Source organism: Numenius arquata, chromosome 9 (genome assembly GCF_964106895.1).
Source record: "Numenius arquata chromosome 9, bNumArq3.hap1.1, whole genome shotgun sequence".
Lineage (NCBI taxonomy): Eukaryota > Metazoa > Chordata > Aves > Charadriiformes > Scolopacidae > Numenius > Numenius arquata.
Window position 1 is genome coordinate 1,724,371 of NC_133584.1, and position 18,607 is coordinate 1,742,977.

Sequence of the window (18,607 nt, forward strand, 5' to 3'; positions counted from 1 at the left end):
TGCTGAGGTCTTCGCAGGTATTTCTTCCTCACCTCCTCCCTTCTCCTTTGCCAGAGTAGGGTTTGTGCTGGTGCAGAAACTTCGCTGCTCACATATTTCAGCCAAGCAAGCCACACAAAAAGGTTTCTGCAGCAAGACTATGCTTCCTGCTAAGACCAGTGTGCCTTTCTCTGTCTATGAACGATGGAACTCAATGGCACAGGGTGGTTTGCAGCCCAAGAAGCACAGAGGGGTTTAGAAACGTAACAGCCAAGCTTATAAAGGATACGGCATCGGTGTTTGTGGCCACTTGAAGGCAATCTCTGGGCTGGGAAACCCACCTGTTTGTCGTTGGGGGATAACCCAGAGGCCTGTTCAGAAACAGACACCACGCACCCTCAGAGCAACCTGCCCTCAGGTGTGACCAGCACCAGGGGAGCCCCCCGGCCGGCCCCCACCCAGCTGCCGCAGAGGCTGCTGCTCTGACAGGGAGGCCATCGAGCGGGGTCTCTGCGGCCCTGTCAGCGGGAGGCCCGGGGGCTGACACCTTCCACCTCAGCACGGCGACAGGCGGATGCGGGTGAGGCGGTGACCTGGTAAACCCACGAACAGCAGCCCTACTGACGAGCTGAGGGCATCGCTTCCACCAGAGCGCTCCGCACCCAGCGCGCCCCCCTCACGCCAGCCCGAGCCCGCGGGGCTGAGGCCGCCACCGGCCGGGGCGGGGCGAGCAGGGCGGGCCCGGGGCGGGCGGGAGGCGGCTGCCGCCTCAGCGGTTTCCCGTTCGTTCGGTCGGTGGCCGCCGGGCGACGCCGTTGCTAAGGGGCCCGGCGACGCCAAGCCCTTCCCGGCCGCCCTTCCCTTTCGCCATGGACAGCCGCTCCGCCGCCTCCGTGCTGGCCGAGCTCCACTGGGACGATGGCTACGCCGTCCCCGTGGCTAACGCGGAGAACAAGGCGCTGGAAGACGAAGTGAGAGCGGGGGACGGAAGAGATAATCGGCCAGCGGCCCCCGAGGGCTCCCCCACAGGGCAGCCCCCCGCCGGCCCGGCCCTGAGGGGCCATGTTCCTCCCCGCTGCCTCAGGCCGCCGGGCGGCGCGGAGCCCTCCCCGCCGGGCCCGGGCAGGGAGGGAGGGAGGGAGGGAGAGAAAGAGAACCCACCGGAGCTGCGGAGGGAAACGGGGAGCGAGGCCCCCGCCATATCGCCTGGGGACGGCGGGGCTCCCCGGCCCCTCGGCGCGGGGACGGCGGGCACCCCCCCCCCCCATCATGGCTGGGAGGCCGGGGCCTGCGCCTTCCCTCGGGAAAACGCGGGATTTCTTCTGAAACCTCTCATTTTACTGCTTTGGAGGAATGTAGTGCACGCTTCCTAAGGTTTTTTTTCTTTCGATATTTTAAAGTAGTTGCAGGTAATAAGCTAACAAAAGGAAGGTGTAGAGAGGCGGGGGTCGGTCTCTTCTCTCAACGAACAGGCGATGGGACAAGAGCAAACGGCCTCAAGTTGTGCCAGGGGAGGTTCAGATTGGATATTGGGAACAATTTTTATGTGGAAAGGGTTATTGCACATTGGAATGGGCTGCCCAGGGCAGTGGTTGAGGCATCATCCCTGGAGGTATTTAAAAGATGGGTCGACATAGAGCTTAGAGACATGGTTTAGTGATGGGTTTTTTTATCCGTTAGGTTGATGGTTGGACTAGATGATCTTAAAGGTCCCTTCCAACCTAAACAATTCTATGATTCTAAAATTATAATAATAACTAAAAGCAGTTAACTTGACAATTCTAACTCTTCAATAGCTGCAGAAGATGCAAAAGGAGAAAGTCAACCTGCAGAATGAGTTGGCCGACTTGGAGGAGCGCATAGAAGTGATGACCTCTCATTTGAAAAACGTCAGACAAGAGTTCAGCTTCACGCAGGTAAATCGCTGCCTGGAGCAGATCCGTTGGACCAGACAGACCTTTCTGCAGCTGGTGTCCCCTGGCTATTTTGCCAGCTCCGTTAGAGATTTGTCAGGACTTTATCCCAGCACTTCCACAGGAAACAAAAGTTAAGCTCTCTCTCAGTGAAATTATGTGACAGTTGTTGAAAAGACCATCCGCAATCAAATGACTGTACCTAGAAGAAAGCCAAGAAGGATGCATTTTAAAATCCGTTATTAATGGAGACTTTCCTAGATGCTAAGAAAAACTTGGTCAAGGAAAATAAAACATCAGTGTAAGGGAAAAACAAATTTATAATCTTTAAAAAGTCAAGAGTTAATTGTGAAATGCTAGTGCAGAGTTAAATCATGGACATGAAAAACAGAATGAGATGGTTAAGGTGCAAGTCTTCACTTACACTCTAATTGGCCAAAATGAGTGGTTTAGATTTCTGAAGAGTCCTGAGGCAAAGCTGCACACCTTTCAAGTAAAATATCCTAGGCGAAGAAGTCTTAAGAAACTTCCCCAACTTCCCCACAGAAACTTTTTAAATTTTTTTAATTTCCCGCAAAGAAACTTTTTAATTATTTTTGTGCTAGAATCAAGTTTTAATCTGCACATAGAGACAGCACATACTAGTCTCTATTTAACAGAAGCTTCTAGTAAGTAATAAATAACAAAAAATAGATTTGTTATTATAAAAGGAAGAAGCCCCCTATTAAATCACTTTTGTCAGACAGACAATATAGAGATACTGCTATAGGCCAGCCTGGTTGTGGTCTCTGTCTCTGCACAAAACAATCCAATTATTTTTTTTTGCTGTGTCTCCTGAATCTGACATAAAGCCACTGGTAATCAAGACTAAGGTTTTGATTTCGAGAGATTAAGATTGTGAATCTTGGGTGAAATACCTTTGAACTGAGTTTTCAGGGCTATAAATGGTTGATCTGTGGATATCTGATACAATACAATGTATTGTATACAATACAATATATGTTGGAATACATATATTTGAGATGTTAAAATCCAACAATAAAGATGCTCTGAAAATTCCTATATCTACATGACAAAGTCATACCATCTCTCTGATTTGGGATTTGGTTGTAGTTAAAAAAAAGGTTTTTTTGTTGATATATGCCTCTTGTTTATTGTAAAATGCTGACCTGTATTATTCTCTAGTCTCTTTACAAAGCCAGAGAGAATGAAATTGAAACTGAACAACACTTTAAAGCCCTTGCTGAGAGAGAACGTGGACGTCTCAAAAGTGACATTAAACGACTGGAAGATGAGATTTCTTCCTTAAGAGAAAAGAAAAGCAGTCAAGAAGTAAGGTTTAAAAAGAAATAATAGTATAAGTTAAGAATAGCTAATTATAATTAAATCTTATAAACTATCTGGATGTACTTTTCCGTGTGTAGGCAAGCAAGTAGAGTGACACTGAGGATCTCCTTGCATAGACTGGTCGAGACTTAGCAAATATTAACTGGATATTGAAAGACTACAGTTCTTAGTGTTCTCAGTGCCAGATACACCCCACGCATCCATATCACCATCTTGTTAATTCTTGCCGGTATTTTCTTTCTGGTTTAAAAATTAAATTGCTGGTGGCAAATCTTCCCCACAAAATAAACTTGGGCCATGATTTCAAGATCAAAAATTTGCTTTAAATTAAACAAAATAATCTAGTGCTATCTAATTACAGGTGTTTTTCTCTTTAATGGAACTGTCTTTTTCTTTCTACGAATAATTTAAATTACCCCGTGATGCCTCAGATCAGTTTATTACGTGGAATAAATATCCCGCATATAGGTACATCTCGCCAGAGGTTGACTTTTCTGATTAAAATTATTTGCATTTTAAGTTTGTGGTAACTTATGGTCTTGTTTCTTTTTTAAAACTGGGTCATGTATTAGCATTCCCTAGGTATAATACAAAATTACCAAAAAAGAAAACTAGTAATTCTGTTGACAGCAAACTCGTAAACTCATTACAGTAGTTTGAACAGGTTGCTTCAGTTACTATTAAAAATAACATATTAGATATTTGATATTAACCCTTTGATTTATCTCTAATTTTATTAGAATACTATAAATAAAACCACTAAGAAGCTGGAAAACTTAAAACAACAGCTGAACTGTGATGAGGAACTTCTGGAGAGCTGGATAAAGGAAATGGATCGTAAAGATAACGACACTGTGACAATCCAGAAGTATGCACAACAAGATGAAGGGAAACTAGGAGTAAGTAGAAATGACAGCAATTTTCAGAAACAAAACAGAGAATTGTTGTAGCATTTGAAGACTTTGTTGTGTTACCAAGTCAGGTAAGATGGAGACAAGATTTTGCACAACAGCGCTTTTAAACTGGTTTCCGCTTAGCACAACAGTGCAGTTCCACATGAGGTTCATTTTAAAAGTCAGAGAGAACAGCTTTTACAGAAGGTGAAAGGCATAATTGAAGAGATCAATTTGTTTGTCTGGGTAAAAGTTGAGGTTTTCTGAGGAAGTGCACAAATGGATGATGAAGTCTAGAAAACAGTACCACTAAGTTAAGAGAGGACAAATAGTGTACGCTTTCCCATTAGAACTGAATTTGTTAATACTACTGAGAATAAAGTACGGCTATTTCAGCAAAGCTGCATAGAATAATGAATGATGGTATAAACAGACACTCCAGTCCCAAGTTCAGACTTTATAAGGGTTAGTTCTCCATTATAATATTAGTTTAGAGATAAGTATCTCTGGTTAATATTCTTTTGAGCCTTTAAATACAGGGAGGAGAAAACTGATTTTTACTCATTAAATACTTAACCTCAAAACTTTAGCTTACACAAACAGCCTCACTGGTATCATTTTCATTAGCCAGTCACACAGCACAGCAGGAAGAGTAAAGTGAAATAGCTGATGGTAAGGACACCACGTACATGTTTATCCATGGTGGAGGTTAATTTGTCTGAGCTCTAGTCTGGCCCCAAGGGCTGACAAAAGATTATGGCCTCTTGCATGATCAAAAACTCGGTAGGCTAGATTTTCAGGGCTTTTTTTGTTCTCTAAAACACAGTAAAACTGATGCCTCAGTAATTTCACCCCTAATTATAGCAGAGCCTTAAGAATTTATAAGACATTATATATGTGTTTTGAAATACATTCTATTTTTCATATCCTTCCATTTTAGGCATTAACCCTTCAAGTAGAAAAGTTGACTGTGCAAGCAAATCAGAAGCGCAGAGCTCTTGATAACGAGCTGACAGAAACCATAACAGCTCAGGTTTGTGCTCTTGGAGATAACTTGTTATATATCAAATATTTAAAATCAGAAGTCATGGGGGTGCTTTCTTTTAAACAGATAGAGCTTGATAAGACGGCTGAGGATTTTCGCAGAGTTCACCAGGAGAGGCAAGAAGTCATCAGGCAGTGGGAGAACGCAATACAGCAGATGCAGAAAAGAGATCAACAGATTGATCACTGCGCTCTGGTAAAACTGCTCGAACTGACCCACCTCAGTATCTCAGCCTACTTTTGTATCTATGATATTGATAAAATTTTTGCCACTTGCACGTAGAATGATTGGGTCTTTTAGATGTTCAGTGTTCTCTGTGTTTACCTCTCTATTTTATTAAGGTGTTTCAAAGGTCAGATGTTATCAAAATAGTTTCAGAATTTATTTTGCAAGCAGTATCTCTCAGTGTAAGGGCGCTCTGCTTGATACTATGCGAGGTTTAATTTTCAATCTCGAATCATTGGAAAATGCAAAGCATGCCCGTTTCAGTATTTTCTTTTCTGTGATTTAAGCATCCAAGAAGCAACAAAACGGGGTGTTTTGTATAGCGTAAGGACAGCCAAGTGCAAGGGGGTGATTTTGTGTCTGGGATTAAATATAAAAAAGAAGATTTATTACTGAAAGAATTAGCATTGCTGCCTCTGTGAACAAATGAATGACTAACATTTATGTCAGAATTCTGATAAATAATCACGGTAAGGTTAAAAACTGGTCCTTAAGTACATTCTTCAAATGGAGAGAAGCAACAGCACTCTACTAATCCAAAAAAGATCACGTTGGGCTCTATGAGTTAGTATTAATTTCTAAAAGATAGACTCTTCATTGGTTTTGTCGGTGTCTTATGCACAGATGGTACAAAGGCAAGAGGTACAAATAAAGTAGATTTTTTCCTGACTTTGTCAGGAGAAGGGTGAACTCCTCAAAGTTCTGCAGGGCAACAGAACAGATGCACCAGAAAAAACCTGAAGGGTCAGCATATAGAAAAATTTTATAAATGCGGATTCCAAAGTAACAGTGGCTTTTTTTTGAAGGGGGAGAAAAAGCATAATTGCATGTACAAGCAGGATCTACCTAAATCCTTACCTCTGCTACTGTGATGTTTTCCTGCTGAAAGAATATCAGCTGTTATGTTGCCCACGTAGGTATTAGGCGTACCCTGAGCAGAAACGTGGTTTAAACAGGCTTAAGATACAGCACTAAAAAAAAAGTAATAATAGAAAATGACAAGCCAGAAGAAATACTACCAAACAGAAAATATAATGGTCTAGTTTAGCTGTAATATTTTATATTTCATAGTGTTTTAGGTCAGAAGATTCCTGCAAAAATGAAACAACAAACAGATATTAAAAATAAAACAAACAAAACAACTAACAACAACAAAAAAACCCCAGCTCTGGTCAACCTTCCATATATTAGTAGTTCACAGAATAGTCCCACCGGTGTAATCTGTTTTGCAAACAAGATTTTTTTTTTTTTTTTAACATTAGAACTACAGTATCATTTTCCCTCCAGCTAATTTTTTTACTTAACATTTCAAAATACACAATATTCACTGAATAGCTATAAATCTATCAGGTAAAGTAAGCATCACTACTGTTGGTAATTCTTCCGTTTTATTTCCTCCAGTTCAAGTCTATCTGATGTTTTGTTCACCGAGTTCTTTTTTTTTCCCCTTATTCAATCAATCAAAAATGATTTTTATTTAATATAAGTTTATAGTTTCAAAAAAAAATATGTATTTTTTAAATTATTGGAAATCTAAAATGTTTTTATCCTGATAGCTGATCGCAGAGATAAAACAGGAGATCAGAAAGAAAGAAAATATGCTGAAAGAGAAGACTTCCTTTTTGGTAAATGAAACTCTTAATAATATGGAATATGAAAAGAAAATTTCTTCTGCGGAACGGGAAGCTTCCAGCCTGCGGAGTGAGTACCAGGCTCAGGACACTTACCGGGGGCAGCTCCAGGATGAGGTGAGGAGGAACAAACCGTTTAGAAAAACAGAATGAAACTAGAACTTCTGACTAGATGGAGGAAATGCAGGAATAGCATTTCATTTTCTCTGGTTTTAGAGTAGACTGTTAGTAGTGCAACAAAACATCTGCTCTTCTCAGTCTTACTCATGATTATTGGGATCTGAACCCTCAATCCTTTCATTGATAGTGGTGACAAGATTAGTTTGTATTCTCTGTTGTGTTGGTATAAAATGGATGCATTTTCTCTTAAATGGTGTAACACTATTAGATGCTTCAGAAGGAGATGTGTCTTGCCTTTAGCACACACAGACAGCAGCATTGTATAAAGATGAGAGAAATCTCTTCCGGATTCCAGACAATTCCTTTCCTGTGCTCTCAGAAGTGAGTGGTGATGGCCCTGTAAAATTCTTGAAAAATCCCCAAATGCTTTCACATGGCTTTTTACCAAGAGGCAGTAGGATAGGGCTGCCCTGTAGTCAAGCCCTGCTTGATGTTGTCCAACTTACTCTGTTACTTATACTTCAGCTGCGCTTAAAGCTAGGAATAAGCTGCACTGCTTAATTACTTAAATGCCAACAGAAGTATTTCTAAGAGGTTAATTGAAGTCTCATGGTTCCATTGAGAAGGGATACACTTGTATTACCTGAGTAAGTTTTCTCTTAACAAGAAAATGGTAACGCTGGGCTACTCAGCAAGCTGGAGGATTTAAAAAAAACACCCTGCATCTGCTGTTGCTTCCCATTTGGATAGCTTTTCTGTAGCAGGTAGTTCATAAACTGATATCCTAATTAAACTGTAGGTAGCTCAAACAGGGTGTAGGCTATTGGATTACTTTATAATTCATGCAAACTTGAGGGTTCACAGAATTGCTAAATTTTAATCTCTAAACTGTGAGATTCTTGCTTGACACTTTCACAATTAATACTACGTAACATGATAATGAGAACAGTCTCCATTATTAGGTGTTAGGACATTAGTGACACGCAAGTGAGAAACAAAGAAAGAAACAGACTTTACAGGGTCACAACTGACAACTTGTGACCTCCCAGTTTCTCGTTCTGGTTCAGAGAGACCTGCTATATAAACATGCCATCAGGTTTCTTCGACGGTGAAAGTGAAGACAATTACAGTTACACTGTTAAGTGATACTGTGAAGAGTAATGAGTTACCGATTGTAAAGTATTCCAATCCTGTTTATATGCTGTCAGGCATTTTTTACCAAATTAAGCGTCTGTGTATTTTTGTCACTGTGTTCCTTTGTCTTAATCAAAATAATTTGATGTACCCAATAAAGTTTGAACTAGAAATATTCAGTAGGTACATAAGGGTATCTGTGTTCACAGAGAACCTCATCAAAGTCAGCTGTGCTCTGTAAAACCATGAATTAGAAAAAGAATTACAGCCCACAGCAGCTTCCTAATTCATTTTCTAATCTTAAGTATTTTGCCCCAGTATTCAGATTATGTCAATTAATCTGTTTAGTTTATTAGCTGTGCCAATTCACAGCACCTCAGAATTTGCAGCTTGGAAAACACTGTTAAAAAGAAACAGAATACTTTCCCATAAATAGGTACCTTACAATTTTAAATATCATAATACATACCAAAGACAACCTTGATTGTTCCATTTTGTAATTTATTAGCTGGATGCTTTGAAATCCACCGTGGACAGAACCGCTTCTGATCTAGAGTCTTTGAGAACACAAGTAACCAATCTGAAGAAAGAGATTCAGAAAAAACAAGCCAGGTAAGAATAAAGACCTTTAAAAATAATATTTGTAAGTATTAGTAATGTAATCAAATCCTTGAGCTAGCAGAGGACCTTAAATAATGTTAATGATTAAAGCCTCCAACTTTCTGGTTACTTCATGTCCTGGACAGTGTCTGGCACTGGGCAACTTATGAATTACTCCTCGTAATCCTTGTTTTTAACGGGCGTGAAAAAAACAGTGAGGGCCTTGGTTATCATAGGCTGGACTTCAGGTGCTTTATTAGGCAGCTGCTGAGTAAGGTATGCTGCTTGCTTTTGGCAGTGTTGTGTATGCAACGTACATTTAACTTCTTAATTCATGTAATTTTGTTTAGATTAAACTTTCTTAACGAAAAGAATGCAAGTCTTTCCAATAAGCTGAAGCTTGTGACAGAGGAGATGCTCAGTTCAGAAGACAAAGCTTTGAGGATGGAAGAAATACTGAAGGAAGAAGAAAAAGTTGTCAAGGTAAAATGTTTTTCACGGTTTCTGCAAGGGAGGATTCATTTCAATTTGTCAGCTCTATATAGAACAAAATGCAAATGTAAGCACTAATATGACATGTAGGTATTTCATCAAACAATGAAGTAACGTGCGCGTAGATACGTCAGTATCCGTGTTGGGAAAACTGGAGGAAAACAAGTGGTCCCAGTAATCCAGACAATGGTGTCCCCGTATATTAACACTACACAAAGAGTAATGTTTCCATAATAAGAAAAAAAACCAAAACAGTTCATATAATAGTAGGGTAGGATCCAAGTTTAAAAAAAATAATTAAAAAATTATGTTCTCTTTACGTGAAAGACTTTTCTTGCCAACCATTTTGAAGGGCTATGAAATTCCGTGTTCACGTTAATGGATATAGTATTGAATTTTTTTAATCTTCCTATATATGATTAATAAAGGCAAATAATTCCTCAGAAAATACTTATGTGATTAATTATTTCTTAATGATTAATTTGTCACCAGGAAAAAGAAACAGAAATGAACCAGTTAAAAGAACTGCTTTTCAGGAAGACTCAAGAGTTAAAGGAACAGAAGGATAAGGAGAAGTGTGTTCTGGCGGAAATTGAGGGAAGTCGAAAATCACTTAAAAATCTTAAGAGTCGGCTGCAGAGACTCGATGCAGAGGCACTGAAACAACAAGAATTAATATATAACCAGGTGAAATGTTAACGTACTTTCATAGTATGATTGTTTTGTGGGTCTAATGAGAGTAAATTGCTTGAGTTCTGTAATCTTTGTCAACTTCTTGCCATTTGGGGAATGCCATGCAGTATAATTTGAGGTCTGCATTTATTTTTGTCTCTTGATGTATGGATAAAATGGAAATAACGGAAACTTGCTATAGTGTTACCTACATTATTCACTTCCGTATTTCATTATTTTTTGTATCTGCTGCTTTTCCCACTAATTTCTCAAATCAGTTCTTTACTTGGATCCCTCTGAACCAAACACCTCAGGGGAAAATTTTAAAGCAATACAAGAAGTACGTGCCAAAATCCTGTTATTTACTAATTGGATTTTGTGCATATTTCTTATGCACCACTTTGAAAATTTGCTCTTTTATATCAGCATCTGCAGGGAACAGCAAATGGCAGCTCCTCTGTGAGCCTCTTCCCCACAGCAGACTCTGCTGAGTGTGCTATGGAACTCCTCTAGCAGATTACTCCTGAACCATCGCTGCTCATCAGTTGTCTAAGAATATTTTGTTAATGAGGTCCATAAGCTGTGAATTATTCTAAAACAATAGCTTAATTGGGTGCCTGTCCTAACGCCAACGTTTAGATCCAAGTTTATTTAGATCCAGTGTTTTAGCTTTACAGGAAGGCTGTAATTGCTTGTCTCAGACTATTAATTCTCTTAAAAATATTTTAACAGGACTTTTATATTCAGCAAGTACAGAGACGGCTGTCACGATTAGAAGGAGAGATTAATGCAGATGAAAAACAAGTTTTGGAAGCAAAAATTGCTGAACTTAAGAAAACCTTAGAAGAAAAGAAAAACGTGTATGATGTTTTACATGCACAGCACAAGAAACTTCAGGTAACTTCCTTAGAACATCAGGTTGACTGTGTAACGTCTAGAAACCTCAGGAAATTGAGTAGATTGTGTCTTATTCATTAATAACTTGGTGTTAGCTTAAAAGACATCTGAACTTTGTGTAACCTGCATGGAAAACTTCATATGTTCCCGGTGTCTTCCAGGAGAATAAGTGATTCCTGCATAACTGAGACACCTCAGCAGGAAAACCAGCATTGAAATGTTGGATGGTTGGAACCTTTCTTGTAGATATGAACCAGTCAATTATTCTGTAGCCAATTTATAAGTTTCTTTTTTACAAGAATTGTATTTGTTTATTAATTGGCTACATTTTCGCAAGTTTTGAAACCTCTTTTCAAAGAGAAACCATACAAAGAGGAAAGTCAGTTTTTAATAAAACTTCACTGCTGGTTTCTCAAAGTGACAGTTAAGACAAAATTTGCTCAATTTAGCCCTTTAAGTGGAGATCCACGCGATAACAAGGTTTAATGTTGGGCAACTGGTGCCCGTGCTTCAGTTTTAAGGAGATGCAAAATTTGAGCAGTGAGTGTAATCGAACGTTGAAACACATGAACTATGAATATCAAAGTCATGGTCAGACACGCCAGATTTTTTTTATCTAGACAAAAATACACGATTATATTAGAAGTGCCTTATTGGCTCAAAGATCTGTATTGTATAACTAGCAATTACTACACTCAAATAAAGCAAGCACTGCCATTAATATCACAGCAGTGCTCTGCATGAGGGCTGCAACGCTCTGGGCACTGTTTGCACAGCAGCACACAGACACAACAGGATGACAGTTCCTGGTTCTAGGACTTAAAAATATCTCATTTAAAATTTAACTGGTGGCTTTTGGTGCAAACTACACTAACTGAAATAAATAAAACATAACTTACTTTGGAAACAGAATGATGTCCATTTCATCAAGAGAGCGATGGATAAGACAGGAGAAGAAACCAGCGGTATAATGATCAAGATCGATGAACTAAATCTTTTCAATGAGAGATCAGATCAGGAGTTAAAAAAGGCTAAAGCCATTAAGCAGGTACAGTATTATCGTGCAACTCTACTAATACAGGACACGTTGGTTTGTTTTTTAAAACACACAAACTCATGAGTTGATCCGAAGGCTGTTGGTGCTACATCATTATATCCGTAAGAACCCCCTTTGTAGTTTTGTGACTTAGACTTTCCTTCCCAGGCTGTGAAGCCACTTCCATCACTGTTGTCTTCCTGGGCAAAGCGTTGCGTCTCCTGTGACTGCCGCATAAAATTTCTTTGGGTTATCAATTTCATCACCCATTACTTGTACCACAATATCCACTTCGTCAGTGTTTTTTTTTCTGAGAAACAACTGTCTTTAAAATAGAAAATGTCTTTACTATTCAAGGACATCTTTAACTAGCACTGACTTTTTTATTCTTAATCTGTGATGCCAACTACTAAGTTTGGCACAGTTTTGTTATTAAATTGTGGGACTTTTTCCAGCAGATGGTTTCGATCTATCTACATCCTAATTTCAGGTATTAGAGATAAAATGGAAGTCTTTCTCTCTATATTTTTATAAACAGAAAAAACCAGTTCCCAGTCCTCTAATTACTGCACACTTTTTCCTACAATAATCTCTGGCCTTCCTAACAGAAGCGCTAAGGCAGTAGAACACCACAGGGTGTAAGTAGCAGGGGGAAGTTTTGCTGTTGACCTCACTTGCTCCTCAAGGAAAACTCTCCCTAACCTGGAACTCTTCTTTGAGGATAAAGTTCAGGAGAACAAAAGAAAGCAGCCGATGGCATAAAAGAACTCGGAGAAGAAATGATACAGATTTGGGGATCCATAAGGGACCTTGTTTTTAATGCAGAGCAAAATGAATCTTACAGGTGTATGTCTAAAAGATAAAATAACAGAGGCTTTATAAAAAAAACCTATTAGCTGTTATAAATATCTTAATTAAAAATGATGCTTTCTTATTGTGAGACCTTTTTGGCATTTATCAGGAGATGATGGTCGAAGATAATCTCTTGAAACTAGAATTGAACCGCCTTCGAGACACTCTGTGCAATAAGGCAGAGAAAGTTCTAACGCTGGAAAAACAAAAACTGGAGTTAAAGGAAGCCATAGCAGAAAGAACTGAGGAAATCCAGATTCATAAGGCGATGCTGGAGTCCCAGATAAGACTGGTGGAGCAGGAGCGGCAGCGCGTGAGGTAACGACTCTTACAGAAATTACACTCGTAATCTTTGCTGCGTGTATTTTACATGGGGACTTACTGAAAAAAGAGAAGCATTTTACCCAATTTCACCAATTAGAGAAATTGAGGATGAAGTAAGTCTTGCCCAAAGTTATATAGTGAGGTAGTTATGGTGAGCAAGAGATCCCGCTTCTGAAATCCAGCCTGCGGCTTTGCCAACTGGTGAACAAGAGATGAGTGTTCATTCTGTTAGTGACGACCCTCCACGGTACTGAGTGGAACCCTCAGTTGCAGACATCTTTTGTAAAATATCATGTGCATTTTTCAAAATAATCAGGAATCAGTGTGTCTGGAGGTGTGATAAAATATTTAGAACAGAAAGGTTGCTTTTAAAGAGGGTTTACTCCCAACTGCTTGATAAAACTGGTTTCTTTGACTCATACAGTAAGTCTCTTTTGGTTTGGGTTTTTCGCCTTTTTAACAAATGAGCTCTCCATTGGGTGTCCTATAGAACAAAATTAAATCTCCTGGATTATGTCTGTACCCTCTTACAAAGCAGCCATACCTGAAATAACTTTTCCCTTCTGTAGTAATCAGTGCAAAGTACCTGGGACAGTTTTTGCTCTGAAATCCCAGTATCTATTATCCAGCCCCAAACCCACGCTGCAGCCACTGAGATCTGGCACGGTTTTTATTCACTCCTCTGAACACACCCCCCACAACAGGAAATTAGAGTCATTTAGTGTGACTAAACCTTAACTGCTCACCGAGAGTGCAGACTGTGGGGCTTTTTTCCTTTGCTAATTACACAGCTAATTGATACTTCCATGTAATTTGATTTGGGGTTGTTGCCTACTGTTGCTTTTGCTCAGCCAGCGGTGGCAATATTAAGATAATATCAGCAGGGGGCAGCTTGTGCAGCTGGAGGATTTCGATGCCAAACCTTTAAAAAATTTTTGGGCAGGGCTGTGGCACAGTGATCTGGAATATGAAAATAAATTTGCCGCAGTTTAGAACCGCAAGAGAAGCGGAGGTCACCAAAAGAACAGAGAAAGCAACAAAACCCAGTGCTGGCCCTCCTGCTCCCAGTACACACGCAGACTGCCCGAGTAACGCCAGCGATTTAAAGTGCTGTAGCAAGAACTGCCGACAAAACGCTGCCGCACAAACCCTCCCTCAACCTGTTTATTTTTTTCTCCCAAATAAATCAGTGCCGAATTTCAAGATCGCCTAAATAAAATCGATAAACTGAGATGCAGGTATGAAATTCTTAATATTGTCATGATGCCACCCGAAGGAGAAGAGGAGAAAACTCAAGCCTACTATGTAATTAAGGTATTTTATTATCATAATTCATTATAATGCAGAGTATTTAAGCTATAGATTTCCCTGGGCTCTATTGAAGTAACTAAGACAACCTCCTTGTCTACTGCTCACTTTCAGTCTGAACCTGACGCTGTTGTTTCAATGCTACAGCAATTTCCCGTCAATCGCTGGGGTCAGTCCTAACCTCAGCAGAGCAGTATTTTTGAGCAGTTTGAAAGTTGTCGCTTCAGTGCTCGTTAATTTACAAAGACACAAGAAGTCGTGGGGTAATTGCTATAAACTGGCAACAAGATTATCACAGTCTCACATGAACTTAAATTCTTTTACCCTTCAGAGTTATTTTTAGGTATTTATTTCACCATATGGTGTTTAAACCTTGAAGAATGTCAGCTTTCCTCTGCACATTCAGCTTTTTAGGGGGAAAAAGAAAATAAAAATCAATCTTTATGCATAACACAACATCTTGATTCTGGAACAAAGACCTATTATTTTTGATCTCCACAAATTCTCCGATTTCCTCTTAAAGCAAAACACACTTAGCTGGGATCTTGGCTGTGGAGTCCATCTTTTTCCTCATTCTTAAGTGTTAAAAGACCCTCAAGTAAAGCCCTTGTGGTGACTGTGGGTGTATATACACACCCTCTACAACTGCGGAGACTTTTCACCGGCTCAGATTTTCTAAGGGACCACAGAAAACAATTTCCTTCACCAGCTGGCTCCGTTCCTTAAATCTCACTGATCAGATGAACGGAAACTTGCAAGTTGAGGAATTCCCAGGCAAACTGAATCATTTCTAACACTCTCTCAGCATAACGTACAGTCTCAGCTCTGACTCGGGTCGTGTGGGTACAGGGAAGACGTGGAGCACGTGCTGCAGTTCCCACCAGCAGCGCAACGCCGGGAAGTTTTATTTTTCAGGCCGCGCAGGAAAAGGAAGCGCTTCAGCGTGAAGGCGATGATTTAGATGCAAAGATCTGCAAAGCTGAAAAAGAAATTGTGGCTCTGGAAAACACTCTGTGTGTGCTTAATAACTGCAACAGCAATTATCGAAACTCTTTCAAGGAAGTCACTGAGACAAGTATGTAAAATAGAAATTGCTATTTGCTGTATAGGTAACTCGGGTGTGTAGTAGGGAAACTCCATGGCACAAAAAAGGAGGGGGGAAAAGTACTAAGTTCTTATCTGGGAAAATGAGGAGGAAGAGTAAAATTTGAACTGCACTGATTTTAGTGTAGCGTTAACAGATTTTAAAATAGGGACTACCTACCTATGAGCTTTTGGATATTGGAAATTCCTCCGAATTCTGGACAATATCTTCACCTCTTGTTTTCATTGCCACTTATGACTTCATAAGCTTGCTCTCCTTCAGGGGAACTTTCTTTGTTTAGAGTATAAAAAGCATCCCCATGAGAAATTACAGAAACTTAATTCTAGAAAACATATGATTATTTAACTTTTGTGCCCTCCGCTGGCTCTGGACACAGTATCTCTTAACTCATTCTCTCTCATGAAGCCGGTTACCTTTTCACAGTGATTTGGAATTAGTAGAAGAGCATTTAAAAAACCCTTAAGGTTTAAGGTCTCTGCAATGCTCCCAACCATAATACAGAAATACTCTGTGATGCAGTTAAAGTGCAACTTATTTTAAAGTGAAACTTGCGTTGCATACACTGCTTGTCCAGCACTAATGCTGCCTCATCCTTTGGGATCACAGCTGAGGAGTACGAGGAGAAATTGAAACTCGAGGAGGAGAAAAAGGCTGCTGATGAAAAATACAGATACAAACGAAGACAGATCAAGGAACTTCAGGAAAACCTCCAGGTAAAATACAAGCAAAAGTTCCGGTCAAACAGACCAGGACTTACTCTTGGTTCCTCTTTTTATCAAAAAGCCCATTTGGTCCCTAAGACAGAACAACACTTAACTCTGACGTGGGACATTTTAGTTAAAATTTTCATAGGCAGAAGAAATCAAAGGCACCTTGTTACATCCCACATGATTATTCTCACCTCTGAGTCACTGGCTACAGGTCAAACATTCCTATTGCTTGTTCTACCACCGTGGGACACAGACCATACTTAAGAAATAGCATCTCTGAGATTAAAGGAGAGACACACATAGTGCCAGGGTATAATGAGGTGTTAAGCCATACCCTTTCCTGCCTTTTTTATTTATTTTTAAAAAAACAGAGCCACCCTTGTGCAGCTGACTTGTATTCATCCACTGAACAGTCTGACAGGCAGGAGTTTGTTGTTGCTTTAGTATGAATGGCTTGAGCTCCATTTAGAAACAAGGAGCAGCCGTAACAGACCCTCCCACAGAGTTACACACAAAGTGCAAGGGTATCGGAACCGCTTTATAAACTAAAACTGCTCTTCAAATGACTTTGCAGAGCATGGAAAAAAATTTTGATACGGTATTGAAGCAGGAGGCCCTCTTCCAAGAGCAAAACAAGGAAAAACAAGCTCTTATTTTGCAGCTGAACAAAGACATAGAAGAACAGAAGCCCAAACTCGAAAGGGTTATAAAACAGGTCTGTATATTCGTTAATGAAAACTTCTGACTTCATAGAGATAGACGGTAGTATGGCTAAAACCACACAATTTAAACCTAGCAGGTTTCTGAAAAAGCGCTGCATTTTCATAATAGCAAAGCTTTAAAAATATTTGTGTTAAAAGTGTTCCAGATTATCCAGAGAAATCCAGTCTCTGAAGAAAACTAAAACAGAGACACAGGAAGAAAGAGACATTGATCTTCGCGAACTGAAAAGCTTCAGCAGAACCATCGACAGATTGTTAGCTGATGTTCTAGAAGCAAATCCCGATTTAACCACACCCTTTCAAATGCACTTTCACCAGGTGAGCTTTCCAGTTAACTGCCACCAAAATCGTCACTCAGGGCTCCTGCTGAGTGTCCTTCAAGGGCAATTCCTAAATTCAACAATACTTAAGGGAAAACAAGAGGTGGTGTTCATCCGCTTTCAACAGCCCTTCCAATACAGAGGGTTATAAACCCTCCTGATGTACTCAGCCCTATTCTACAACCATTAGATCAACTTCCTTTTTCTTTCTAAATTTTCTAGTCCAATTTAGAGCTTCCTACAATTGCTTCGGCTGGTGGTAGTCAGAGTTCTCGATCACCATCCACACAGAGCTCACTGGCTTCTGCCAGGTAAGTGCCAGTGGTGGGGTTTGGGCTTTGGTGGTAAGGGTTTGTTGGTTTTTAAAAGTTAAAAGCTTAAACCAGCAAAATTAGTCCCTAAATGACCTAATTCCTCACTCCTGAAGGTCTTCTCAATCTCGCCTCTTACTTCCAAACACCTTCTCCTTATATCGTCCCACTTTACTAGATTTTTCTAGCGCACAATTAAGTTTACTTCAGCATCCATTACAGTTTAAAAAACTAAGCAGTAATCACAGAGCAATTACACTTACTTTTTGCTAACTGTGCTGTAATTAGTGGCTTCACGTTATAAGAGCAGAAGTCTGAGCTCCAGCCACATTTTGCATGTGGTAGTGTGAGCTCCCTTTCCTAATAAAGTAGGGCAGACAGACGCGTGCTTTTACTGACACCGTTTTCAACATATACTCAACTATTGTTGCAGGTAACGTGTTGAATCCGTCACGATCTAACAACACTCCCGCAGGTCACTGAAGGGGTTAGTGGCCAAGTCCAGAGAGACCTGTGTAGGGGATCTTACCTACAGTGACCACTGCTGTTGGGTGGCTTTATCGTAAGCTCTGATTTATACACAGGGATTGCCGTAGACTGAGGAGCAAACTTTTGTCTTTCAGGTCCTCCAGAAGCACGAGTTCAGGCTCCAGTCAGACGCCGTCGCTCAGAGTCATAGACCTGAGCCTGCCCGTCGGCACCCCTGCTGTGGAATCACGGCCAGGCAGCAGGGCCAGCGCCTCCCGTACCTCCACACGCACAAAAAGTCTGAAGTAATCTTTTGAAGGCCACGGTTACAGCTTCACAGTAGGTAAAGCTTCTTAACTGATTAGTCTGTAACTTATTTGTCAAGGTCTACTGGCAATCCTAGCATTAATTTCTATCAGAAATGTATGCTTGAACTTTCTTCTGAAGTATGCAATGAATTCTCTAGGAGAGTGTTAAGCGCATGTTTTATATAATAAAATAAC

At 40.2% G+C, this 18,607-nt stretch overlaps 1 protein-coding gene across 1 annotated transcript; it reads left to right on the forward strand.

Annotated features, from left to right (window-relative positions):
- Nucleotides 1–848: 848 nt before the first annotated feature.
- CCDC39 (coiled-coil domain 39 molecular ruler complex subunit) lies at nt 849–18,413 on the forward strand. Its single transcript, XM_074153516.1, has 20 exons — nt 849–950; nt 1,776–1,895; nt 3,078–3,224; nt 3,980–4,138; nt 5,073–5,165; nt 5,244–5,372; nt 6,959–7,150; nt 8,796–8,899; nt 9,238–9,370; nt 9,872–10,066; nt 10,784–10,948; nt 11,859–11,996; nt 12,946–13,154; nt 14,351–14,474; nt 15,384–15,543; nt 16,180–16,286; nt 16,858–16,998; nt 17,144–17,323; nt 17,548–17,636; nt 18,260–18,413. The coding sequence occupies exons 1-20, from the start codon at nt 849–851 to the stop codon at nt 18,411–18,413; spliced, it is 2,841 nt and encodes a 946-aa protein (XP_074009617.1).
- Nucleotides 18,414–18,607: the final 194 nt, after the last annotated feature.